The sequence below is a fragment of the Rattus rattus genome, chromosome 7, assembly GCF_011064425.1.
Source record: "Rattus rattus isolate New Zealand chromosome 7, Rrattus_CSIRO_v1, whole genome shotgun sequence".
In the NCBI taxonomy this organism is placed as follows: domain Eukaryota; kingdom Metazoa; phylum Chordata; class Mammalia; order Rodentia; family Muridae; genus Rattus; species Rattus rattus.
Window position 1 is genome coordinate 18,416,626 of NC_046160.1, and position 12,914 is coordinate 18,429,539.

General features: G+C 41.0%; 1 protein-coding gene across 1 annotated transcript in view; it reads right to left on the minus strand.

The window, feature by feature from the left end:
* Nucleotides 1-12,914, minus strand: part of Ttc27 (tetratricopeptide repeat domain 27) — a 144,343-nt gene that overhangs the window by 33,293 nt on the left and 98,136 nt on the right. Inside the window, exon 14 of the mRNA XM_032908915.1 lies at nucleotides 572-670. Coding sequence (XP_032764806.1) covers nucleotides 572-670 — 99 coding nt within the window. The remainder of the gene's footprint in view (nucleotides 1-571; nucleotides 671-12,914) is intronic.

Consider the following 12,914-nt stretch of genomic DNA (forward strand, 5'->3'; position numbering starts at 1 on the left):
TGCCAAGACTGAACCCCCAGTGAACGGGATTGTTGGGGGGAGGGTGGTAATGGGGGGAGGATGGGTAGGGGAACACCCGTATAGAAGGGGAAGGGGAGGGGTTAGGGCGATGTTGGCCTGGAAACCGGGAAAGGGAATAACAATTGAAATGTAAATAAGAAATACCCAAGTATACAAAGATGGAGAGAAAAAAAAAGGTCCTCTGGAAAAGGCTGCCAGTTCCCCTAACATCTGACCACATGATCCAGCAGCTCTACCACTAGTATATACTCAGGAGAAATGGAAACGCAAGTGGGCCACAATCTGGCAAACAAATGCTAGTGGCAGACACATTTCAGAAACGCAGCATTGTCAGAAAAGATGCAAATGTCACCAACTGCTGGTCAGATCCGTGTGATCTGCCCTGACAACGGAAGATCACCTGTCAATACCTTAATGGAGCAAACGCAGACCACAGCGTAGAGGGCTGTAAAACACTCAGTAGAGGAACTTAGCCCAGCTCCTCTAATACAGCACAATTCACATAAAGATGAGCCACCTGAGATAAGGAAAGGGGGCAAAGCAAACTTACGTCGGGCTCTAGGGTCACACAACGCTGAAATGCCTTCGCTGAGCCACCATAGTCTTCCAAGGCCAAGTAGGCACAGCCTAGAGAAAACCAGACCCCAAGCTGCAAAGATCAAAAGTCAAAGTTATTCAAACACGCACACACATTTAAAAGATACAATCTGAACATGTTAAGATCTTACCGAAAAATACACTTCTATGCAGAATTCATAAATATATATTACGTTTGCTTTGTGTTGAGTTTAACTGTAGGAAATTTAGTGGAGATAAAACTTTCCATGAAAATTTCAAAGCTATTTAATAATGAAAGCATTGCTACATTAATATTATTAATATACTCCATGTTAAAGGTAATCTTTGTTTATAGGTCTTTATATTTTCGTCTAATATTCTAAACCTGAATTAGGGCTGGAGAGATGGCTCAGGGGTTGAGAGCACTGGCTGCTCTTCCAGAGGTCCTGAGTTCAATTCCCAGCAACCACATGGCAGCTCACAGCACTCTGTAGGTCCAATTCCAGGGGATATGGCACCTTCAAACAAACATGCAGGCAAAGGACCAATGCATAGTAAAGTAATGAATTAATCTAAACCCGGAATTAATGATGTAAAAAGAAAACCTATACAAAGCATCAGCAGACTCACGACTGATCAATGTACCACAAACATAGGACAGAGTCTGCTTTCATCCTCAGACCTGCAGACAACCTCCACTATTTAACCAAGAACCCCCTAGGCACAAATCTGTGTAGGGAGGCCTGCAAAAAACTTGGAAAACATAGGGTCAGAAACTGGCTGAGATTTGGAAAAATGGGTAACTACAAAAACATTCTTTACATCACGGGGTTTCCTTAAAAATCAATAGACCCTATCAAAAGGAGCTATAACTAGTAAAAATTCAATGGCATTAGTCAGAAAGGCATCTATTATGAGTGAAGTTTGTTTTCCTTCCAGTCACAAAGCCAGCGGTGGATGGAAACGTATTTTCTTACAGACTGAACACATGGGCAGGAGAGTAGTGAGGAAGGAAATGATATGCCCAACATCTGTCTCCACCTTCCTCACAGGCAGAGGAGACACACACACACACACACACACACACACACACACACACACACACACACACACACACAAACCTGCTCCATAGAAAGGGCAGAGACCTGAAAGTTCTCAAGCAGAAAACGATTTTTAGCTGATAGAGATAAGGCTTTCAAGGCAAATATCCTAGGGCAACTTAACACTCCTCTCAATTCACAGGAGGCTATAAATAACCACCAGGGCTTCCTTTATGCAGAACAGACTTGGTAGAGGCTGGGTGAAGGCTGCATGGGGTGGAGTGCACCCGGTGGGAAGAGGAGCAGAGAGAGACTTGCTAGAAACTAGTTTGTGGTCCTGAACAATGGGACTGCCACAAAGACAGCTCACCACTTAGCTTTCTCCTGGCTATGGAAGAGAATGAATGAAAAGAACGGCTCAAGGCACCAAAACACATTCCCTGAAGTGACACTGTCTCAGGAGACCCAAGTCCAATCCCGACTTGTGTGACAATGTGTAAAACAAGCTCCCGCCTCCCAAACGAGTTCAATTTTGAAACTTTCGAGCTGCATTTCATCAGTTCTAGGGTACACTCTTGTTTTTAATGTCTCTGAAACAAAGACAAATCTGGGTTTTACTTGTTTTCTTGGCTTTGGTTACAAAGGTTCCATTCTGCAGCCCAAACTGGACACAAACTCATGGATCCTCCTGCCCCAGCCTCTCAAGTGTCAGGATCACAGCCATGCATTAGCATAGCCAGCAACAGTTTTTTCTATACAAAGTGGTACTTATAATGCAGGAGTCCCTTCCAAGATGGTAGGTTAGAGGCAATGAATTTTAACTCACTTGGAATGAAGACTATCTCATTGATTTCTAGGACTAAATTAGGAATACTGCAAACTCCTATATGGGCCTCAACAGGGAAAAAAAAAAATCAAACAAAAGCAAATATTCTTCCCCACAGATTGATATTTGGGGGAAAAAAAAAGAGGCTGTAGGAAATCAAGATATGAATGGAAAATGTTACGTTTTAATCCACGAGACAAGATTAACAAATAATGTAGACAGCAGCACCTGTGGTCTAGGCCACCCTGAACAAATGAAGCTCTTATTTACTCCTAAGCTTTGAAAACCAGCCAGTGTTTTACATTCAGTCCATTAAATTTTTAATAAAAATTTAGACATATAATTTAATCTAATATAAAGTATTAATATGGTTTTTGTAGCCTTTGGTTATTTTTTGCAGTTGTAATAATTCACATGCAATGAAAATCTCAAGATCGCTTAACTATTAGTTTGCAGTTATCAGTACCAGGTAACCAGGCAGTAAGAGACCTTTAAGCACCGTGGCCCTGGACTCATTGAAAGTTCTCAGCTTTAAACTCCAGGGTCTCCCAGTTGCTATTGGATGATTCTGTGCAATATCATTATTTTTTATTTCTCAATGGAGGTCTTTAGAATTTGAAAACTGCCAACAATGCTTGGCATCTCTTTTACTTTGTTTTTAAATTATTACTTAAACTACCATTATCAATAATGACTGATGGAGCCAGCAAAATGGCTCAGCAAGTAATAGCATTTATTGCACAAACCTGACAACCTAATGATGGCCAGGACCCGTGTCCAAAAAAAAAAAAGCCAACTGTGCAGGCACACATGTAAGGTCTACATGCCTGTGAGACGCCTATGAGACACCTGTGAGACAACTATGAGACGTGCAGCCGGGAAGCTAGCCATCCAGGTACTCATTGACAAGAGAAGTACCTAAAGATGAAAGGAGAAAACCAATTCCTGCAAGTTGTCTGCTGATCTCCACATGCATGCTAAGTCAGTCACACATGCATATGCATGCGAGTACACATGTACAACACACACACACATACATATGCACCAATACAATATATATGTAATAAGTCAAGAAGCCTCAAAACTTTCACACAAGTCCTCAGAATACATCTGAATTCTTTAAGCTCCAAGATCACTATGACTTAGGCTAGAGCTGTCAGGTGAGTAAGAGCATAGCTTCATTACCTGTTCTGGTGGCTAAATTTATTTTTTAAGTTTAACAATGTTTAACTCTACATACCGAAATGAGATTGCTTCAACATGTTAGTATGAACCACTTGAGAAGTTGTACCTCCACTTTTCCCCTGCCAAGTCTTAAATCTGATGTGTATAAAGGACTTGTAGTACTGCCTCTAAGAGACATGTCACTGTCTCCTCTCTTTAAAGTTAATCTAGACCACTAATTAATTTATTAATTGTTATCTTATTTAATCTAAGGGACCACTGAAGTACAAATTTCTGGTTTAACAACTCAGTTGTGTAACATGATGCTTTTCTGAAAGCTGTCTTGGGAGAGGGCATGTGATGTTTGCTGAAGACAGACACTTGAGAGGGTGCGTGGTGTTTAGAAAGAATAACAGTGGAACCCCTCAGACAGTGAGAGAGAGATGCTCTTGCACTGCTACTTGTTCGACACTTCACCTTCGCTTCTTCACTGGTCTTCTCTGGAGCTTTCTGGCCACATCCCCTAACTTGTCCCAATTCAGCCAAGCCTTGCTGTTTCTGTGGGATGGAGCGACCACCACTGACTTGTGTTTGGTGTTTGCTACTGAACTAGATGACTGGTATCCTGACAACGAAGAGTGGACTCGCCCCAAGGAACTACTAAACAGGTCCACAAGGAACTACTAAACAGGTCCACAACCCCCTTTTCCTATTACCCTTCTTTATCCCCTACTCTGATCAGTGAGCTAGAAGGGAGGCTGAAACATTTGAGAACCCTGACTAAAGTAGGTTTGGAAAATCTAAGCCTACAGGTGGCACCCAACATGCCCTAGGCACCTCTGTGAGACAAGGGGCCAGGACAAGCAGAAGCCACTACAGGGATAGGTTCGTATTCAGACAAGTGCACTGCCAGAGCACTTTCTGCTTTTCCAGTCTTTCTACAAATCCTATCTGATGATATCATAATTGAACGATGTTGTAGTGCTGCTTTAAGAACTTAGGATAAAAGACAGCATTTTTAGCAAATGGTGCTGGTTCAACTGGAAGTCAGCATGTAGAAGAATGCAGATCGATCCATGCTTATCACCCTGTACAAAGCTTAAGTTCAAGTGGATCAAGGACCTCTACATCAAACCAGTTACACTCAAACTAATAGAAGAAAAAGTGGGGAAGCATTTGGAACACATGGGCACTGGAGAAAATTTCCTGAACAAAACACCAATGGCTTATGTTCTAAGATCAAGAATCAACAAATGGGATCTCATAGCTTCTGTAAGGCAAAGGACACTGTTGTTAGGACAAAACAGCAACCAACAGATTGGGAAAAGATCTTTACCAATCCTACAACAGATAGAGGGTTTATATCCAAAATATACAAAGAACTCAAGAAGTTAGACTGCAGGGAGACAAATAACCCTAAAAAAAAAATGGGGTTCAGAGCTAAACAAAGAATTCACAGCTGAGGAATGCCGAATGGCTGAGAAACACCTAAAGAAATGTTCAACATCTTTAGTCATTAGGGAAATGCAAATCAAAACAACCCTGAGATTTCACCTCACACCAGTCAGAATGGCTAAGATCAAAAACTCCAGCAACAGCAGACGCTGGCCAGGATGTGGAGAAAGAGGAACACTCCTCCATTGTTGGTGGGATTGCAGACTGGTACACCCATTCTGGAAATCAGTCTGGAGGTTCCTCAGAAAATTGGACATTGAAATACCTGAGGACCCAGCTATACCTCTCTTGGGCATACACCCAAAAGATGCTCCAACATACAACAAAGACACATGCTCCACTATGTTCATAACAGCCTTATTTATAATAGCCAGAAGCTGGAAAGAACCCAGATGCCCTTCAACAGAGAAATGGATACAGAAAATGTGGTACGTCTACACAATGGAATATTACTCAGCTATCAAAAACTATGACTTTATGAAATTCATAGGCAAATGGAGGGAACTGGAAAATATCATCCTGAGTAAGGTAACCCAATCACAGAAAACACACATGGTATGCACTCATTGATAAGTGGATATTAGCCCAAATGCTCAAATTACCCAAGATGCACAGAACACATGAAACCCAAGAAGGATGACCAAAATGCAGATGCTTCACTCCTTCTTTAAAAGGGAAACAAGAATACCCTTAGGAGGGGATAGGGAAGCAAAGTTTAGAACAGAGGCAGAAGGAACACCCATTCAGAGCCTGCCCCATATGTGACCCATACATATACAGCTACCAAACTAGATAAAATGGATGAAGCAGAGAGGTGCAGGCTGACAGGAACCGGATGTTTATCTTTCCTGAGAGACACAACCAGAATATGGCAAATACATAGGCGAATGCCAGCAACAACCACTGAACTGGGATGGGACCCCCATTGAAGGAATCAGAGAAAGGACTGAAAGAGCTTGAAGGGGCTTGATACCCCATATGAACAACAATGCCAAGCAACCAGAGCTTCCAGGGACAAGCCACTACCCATGGATTGACCCTAGGCTCCAACTGCATAGGTAGCAATAAATAGCCTAGTAGGGGCACCAGTGGAAGGGGAAGCCTTTGGCCCTGCCAAGGCTGGACCCCCAGTGAACAGGATTGTTGGGAGGAGGGTGGTAATGGGAGGAGGATGGGGAGAGGAACACCCACATAGAAGGGGAGGGCGGGTTAGGGGGATGTTGGCCTGGAAACCGAGAAAGATATAGTTCAGGAGCCAGGAGAAAAAAAATCCACCTCATTTACTAAGGTAATACATGGCCCTGCAGAGTCCTTTACTGACTTCTTACAGATTGGGTTCAGCTGTAAATAGAACCATATCAGACCCTGAAACCAGACAGTACATTGATAGAAATCTTGGCATTTGAAAATGCAAATACTGAACATAAGAGAACAATCAGTCCATTGAAAGTACAAGGAGCTCTGATAGAAAAATAGATAAGGGAGAGAAGTGGTACTTGCCTTCAGGAGCAACAAGTCAATATCATAGGGCAAGCCATAACTAGAAGTCTCAGGAATTAAAATGCCCAATGCTTTGTGATGAATTTGATCATTTCTGAAGAAATTGTACGAATAAAAGATTCAGGGCTCGAAATAGCAAGTGCATTAAATCTGAAGAATATGGCATTCATAGATAAGAACAAGCAGGTTCTGGCTGCTATGAAACACAAAGGCTTCCAGGGTATTGTAGCCACTGTGGAAAGGGCAAACATTGGTCTAAAGATTGTAGGTCCATGAGATTCATAAGAGGTTGTAACCTCTTGCCATTGGGAAATGAACCAAGGGGTCTTTCAGTTTGAGAACCTATAGCAAACAATATAAGCCATCTTCCCTTGGTCAGCCAGGAAGTACCAAGTAGACAAGATCAAAACTAAGTTATTTCTGATCTTATAGCTGCTACAGAAGAAAGTGCAGCTCTAGATCTGGCCACAGATACATGTCTTACACTATCCCCAAAAGTTGAATATTACAAGTTAATCACTGGTTGTTTATGATCCTTTACCTTCAGGGATAGTGGGAATAGTCTTGGGGAGATTTATTGTGCATCCAGATATTATAAATGGGAATAGCAAGGAAGATAAGAAAATTAAGGTATATATGAAAAAGGAGATGCAAATTAATTTGGGGAATAAAAATTGCTCAGCTGTTATCATTCCCTAACATAAAGGGCAAGGCCACTCCTGTAGAAAGAACAGGAGCTTTGGGGAGGACTGGAAAATGTGTATTCTGGCAAATAGAGGTTAATGATCAGAGACTCAAATTAATGGTACAAATGGATGGTGCTGAAATACAAGATTTGGTGGATACAGAAGCTAACAGTAGTATACTTTCCTAAAAGTCTTAGAATCCAGAGTTGCCACTTCAGGTTTACACATAGTTTATCGGACCTGGTAACTTATCACAAACAAGACAAAGTGTCCAATGGATTACCTGTGTGGAACCAGAACGGCAAACAGGAAAGTAAGTCCTTATGTGGCTGACATAGGCATAAATTTGTGGGGAAGGGATCTTTTATAACAATGAGTTACTCAAATTAATATTCCTGCAATTTGGGGACATCAAATGAGGAAATTAGGAGTGATAAGGTGGATGTTTCTGGGGAAAGTATTAATACAGGTAATTGGAAACAAGCTTTGCACTCTGTCCAAACACAGGACATCACAGGGACTGAGCCACGCTGGGGGTGGCAGGGGGCTACAGAATAAATACAAAGAGGAGATTCACTTAGTTATAAAATTAATCAACAACAAAATTGACCATAAAAGATACAGATCAGTAGGAACAAACTGCAAGTTCTTAACAATTTTCAAAAATTAATGGGAGATATTAACTGGCTGAGGCCTACAATTAGATTAAGTACTTATGAATTAAGTAACATTTCAAACGTTAAAAGGAGATTCAAATTTAATCAGTCTAAGATGTCTAATAGCTGAAGCAGAAAAAGAGTTAACTTTTGGAGAACAAAGACTGCAAGAGGCAAATGTAGATAGAATTGATCCCAAACTTGATTGTATTTTGGTCATTTTTCCTTCAACTCATTCTCATACTGGGCTCATTATGCAAAGGTAAGATAGTATTCTATAATAGATTATCTAAGCTCATAAGCAAAGTTAAAAGTTGAAGACATATGTAGAAAAGATTAATTGTAAAATTAATTAATTGTAAAAGGTAGAATAAGACTACATCAATTGTCAGGAACAGATTCAGCTGAAATTGCAGTACCTCTGTCTAGTGTTGAGATTATGTCATTGTGGGTAATCAATGAAGATTGGCAAGAGCTTGTACTAACTACTTGGTAGAAATTAATAACAAATATTCAAAAAGCAAACATATACAGTTTATAAAAAGAACTAATTGGATTCTTCCAAATATTGTAAATAGAGCACCAATTCCAGAGGCATCAACATTCTATACTGACACAAACCAGATGGGGATGGAAGGTTATAAGTCACACAAAATAAGCAAGGTGATCAAAAGTCCATATACCTCAATTCAAAAATCAGAATTGTAGGCAATCCGTATGGTATTGTTAGATTATCCTGAATCTCTTAATATAACTACTATTTCTTTATATGCAGAAGGAGTTGTTTGGCATATAGAATGCTGAATTTGTTTCTGATAACTCAGAATTAGCTTTGTTATTTATACACTTGCAATAGGCCATCAGAAACTATCAATTATATATTATTCATATTCAGTCTCATACAGGTTTGCTAAGTCCATTAGCTCAAGGAAATAAGGAAATTGATGATAGGAAATGTGTTAGAAGCCTCAAAATTTCATGTTTTATAATTGGCAACTATGGGGATACCTGCATGAATTAAGACTGATAATGCTTGCACATGTTTCCAATAAGATGAAGAAATTTTGTGCGTATCACAATATAAAACATATTTCTGGTATACCACACAATTCTACAGGACAAGCAGTTGTAGAAAGAGCCAATTATACTTTGAAAGAGATATCTTATTAAACAAAAAGGAAGAGTAAAAACCCCCAGGGACAGACTAAATAATGCTTTGCTAAGTCTAAATTTTCTTATGTTGGTGGAAAAGGAACAACAGCAGCTGAGAGACACTGGGTTATCAATAAAACTGAGGAGCTAAGCCAACCCATATACTATAAGGTTAAGTTGACATTAAAATGGAAACCTGCAATAGCTTTTAAGTTGGTGGCATAGTTATGCTTATGTATCTACAAAGGCTGAAAAAATATGGATACCAACAAAACTTATAGAAAGACCAGACAGACAACACAGAGACTGGACAAAAAAACTATAGCTAGCTGTCCCAGGATTTGTCCAATATCCAAAATTTCACAGGGTTCCCAAAAGATACCCTTGCCTCCAGACAAGTGATTTTAAGAACACGACTCCTCTATTCCCAAAAGGAGGGATGGATGTCGTGGGTTGTCTGACATGTAATGGTTGTTTATGGTCTGCAGTGGTTGGTCAGTTGTCACTGATTATGGTCAGGGAAGAAACAAAATAACGTTTAAATCAGGGATCTCTCTTCTAGCTAACGGGGGTTGGGGGAAATAACATAACAATCAATCAATAATCAATCAATCTACTAGTCTTAAATATTTTACTTTGGCATAGATTGATGTATGATAGAAATTTAAGGTTTTGTTTGACTATTGTTTAATGATAGAAATTTAAGGTTGCTTTGTTTGATTACTGTATTTTGATGAAATTTAAGGTTTTATTTGAATAATGATAAAATTTTAAGATTGTTTTGTTGGACTATTGTTTGATATGTTATATACAAGTAGCTTACTTAAAATATGACGTAAAGTTCTAGTTTTATGGTTCTAATAATTATTTCTACTGCATGTAGGTTGTTAACAACAGAGAAAAAGACAATGTTTTATAAAACGAAGCAGAATATGAAGTGGAAACTTCTGGTTTCTTTAAACAACTCTGTGGTGTCACTTGTGTTTTTGGAGGTTGTCTTTGTACGGGGGCATGTGATGTTTGTGTGATGTTTGCTGAAGACAGACACTTGAGAGGGTGCGTGATGTTTAGAAAGACTATAAATGGACCCTCACAAACTGTGGGAGGACACTCTGGCACGCTTCTTCCCTAGTCTTCACTTCAGAGAGAACCACACCAAAGAATTCTTATGGTATTCCAGCTGCCTCGTGCACTCTCCCTGACTTGTGCCCATTAGGCCAAGCCTTGCTGCTTCTGTGGGATGGAGCCACCATTACTGACTTGTGTTTGTTTTTGCCATTGAACTAGACTGCTGGTATCCTGACAACAAAGAGTGGAATCGCCCCAAGGAACTACTAAATAGGTCCACAATCCCCTTTTCGTATTACCCTTCTTTCTCCCCTACTCTGATCAGTGGGTTAGAAGGGAGGTTGAAGCATTTAAGAACCCTAACTAAAGTAGATTTTGAAAAATCTAAGCCTACAAACTACCCCTCAGGAAGGCAGGATTACCCCCAGGAAGGCGAGCTCATCTTAAACCATGCTAAAGAAACAGCAAAATTAATGAGCCCTTTAATGACATACAGAACTCCCGTCCGGCCTCCTAGCAGTCCAGCCGCAGTGAGCTCTGTAGGCATGCCCGCCCTTCTCAGTACAAATGGCAGCTTTTCTTTTCCCTCTTTTCTCTCTTTAGTGTGCTGGCCAAATCCTAAATATGCCTTTTCTGGTGCGCTGGGCTGGCTTCCTTACTCTTTCTCTCTAAACACCTCCTCCAACCCACTATCTGTCACCATGTGTCTCACCTCCACGCCAGCTTAACTCAAAGGACAAGGTTATTCCTTATCTCTCCATTCTCCTCCTCCAGGCAGCTGCTGGGATTTACAGCTTGCCTGCTCTGGGAATTTTTCTTTTAAATACCAATAAAACTATACATAATTTTCCATTCAAGTCTATTCTAAAATTACGTTATTAATAGGACTAAGAACCTCAAGAGTGTCTTAGTATTATACCATGACTCTGGTAGTAGCCCCCAAAACTTCTGTTAACAACAGTATGTACTAATTTTGCCTAGCCATATCTCAATCCAACCTTTCATATACTATAATCCTTCCTGCTCTCTCTCTAGTCACCAAAATAATTCTCACCTAACAAGATCTACTAATATGCAAGGCACTGCGCTGTGAGCTTTCCACTTATAACTGCATGCGTTCTCACAAAAACTGCTAGGGAATGAAAGTCACCCTCATTAAGGAAATGCAGAACATAGGTATTCAATGACATCAGTGTCACTCCAAAGCCACATCCTTTCCACCTCACCATACTGTCTCTCAATATACCATCCTACCCACACACGAGCTATGGTTTATGACAATACCACCTGTCTTAGTCAGGGTTTTACTGCTGTGAGTAGACACCATGACCAAGGCAACTCTCATAAGGACATTTACCCTTAAATGGCTGGCTTACAGGTTCAGAGGTTCAGTACATTAGCATCAAGGTAAGAGCATGGCAGCATCCAGGCAGGCATGGTGCAGGAGGAGCTGAGTGCTACATCTTTATCTGAAGGCTGCTAGTGGAAGACTAAGTCCCAGGACTAGGGTATTAAAGCCCACCCCCACAGTGACACACCTACTTCAACAAGGCCACACCTCCTAATAGTGCCACTCCCTAGTCCAAGCACATATAAATCATCACACTGCCCTAGTCACCAGTAAAGAAAGAAGTGGGGGGCGGGGGGAATAGTGCAGTAACATAGGCTGGAACATTTGTTTGCCTGTTTACATTCAGAACACAAATGACTCCTTCCCCAAAGGCTGCCTTGACAGGCCCATGCAGATGGGCAGAGAAGCAGCAGCAGGGGGTGGGCACGTTGAGATGGAGGGGAATGTTAAAAGGGTCTGGCCAAGAAAGGAAACAAGCACTTGGCAGGAAGTCTCTGTTGAGATTTCTATAGAGCTCACACATCTGGGGCAAGCCACAAGGCCATTGCTATGGCTGGCCATGACCTATAGAAGTCAGAGTCCAGTGTATGGCAGCCAATGTCGATAGACAAAAGTAAACCAACTGTTTATTTTGAGTGATATGATGCCTGTATTTAAATAATGACTGATTAAATGTTATAAATAATTAAAAAAGAAATAAAGACACAAGTGGCTAGAACATGGCCTGTTAGAACTCCATCCCCACCCCCAGGTCACACAGAGAACAACAGAAGTGAGCAGACGACGGCTGACTCAGGAGGCTCTGAGCACCTGTGTAGCTTCAGCTGTAATACTCAACCTCTGCGTCTCAGTCCCTGCATGTTAAGGGGTGTGTGTGGGGGGGGTGTCAACCAGGTTATAATTCCAAGGCTCTGGGACTCCCCAGAAGTGATAGGGTTCAGAGGTACAATGGTGCCATCTAGTGGTGGGACAAATATACTGGTCATACAAAACTGTTCAGAATCTGCAGGTCTGAAGAGCTAAAAGGGAGTCTACTCAATTCAAAAGAAGCCAAGAGAAAATCATGGTCTATGGAGAAAATAGTTTTCTCAAAGCTTCATGATTATTAGCTCCTGGAGTGCGGTGTGTATAGCGAGGAGAGCAACTACAGCACTTCATAAACATCAACCCCTGAGATAGAGAATCAATAAAATTACTTTTATGACTGAAAAGATAACTTTACAACACAAAGGAGAGATAGACAGAGACACCACCTACTTGGATATCACAATTTCTTTTTGTTTTGTTTTCAAGACAGGGTTTCTCTGTGTAGCCCTGACTTTCCTGGAACTCACTCTGTAGACCAGGCTGGCCTTGAACTCAGAGATCACCCACCTCTGCCTCCTGAGTGCTGGGATTAAAGGCGTGTGGCCAGTTTTCTGACATGCTGCCCTGACT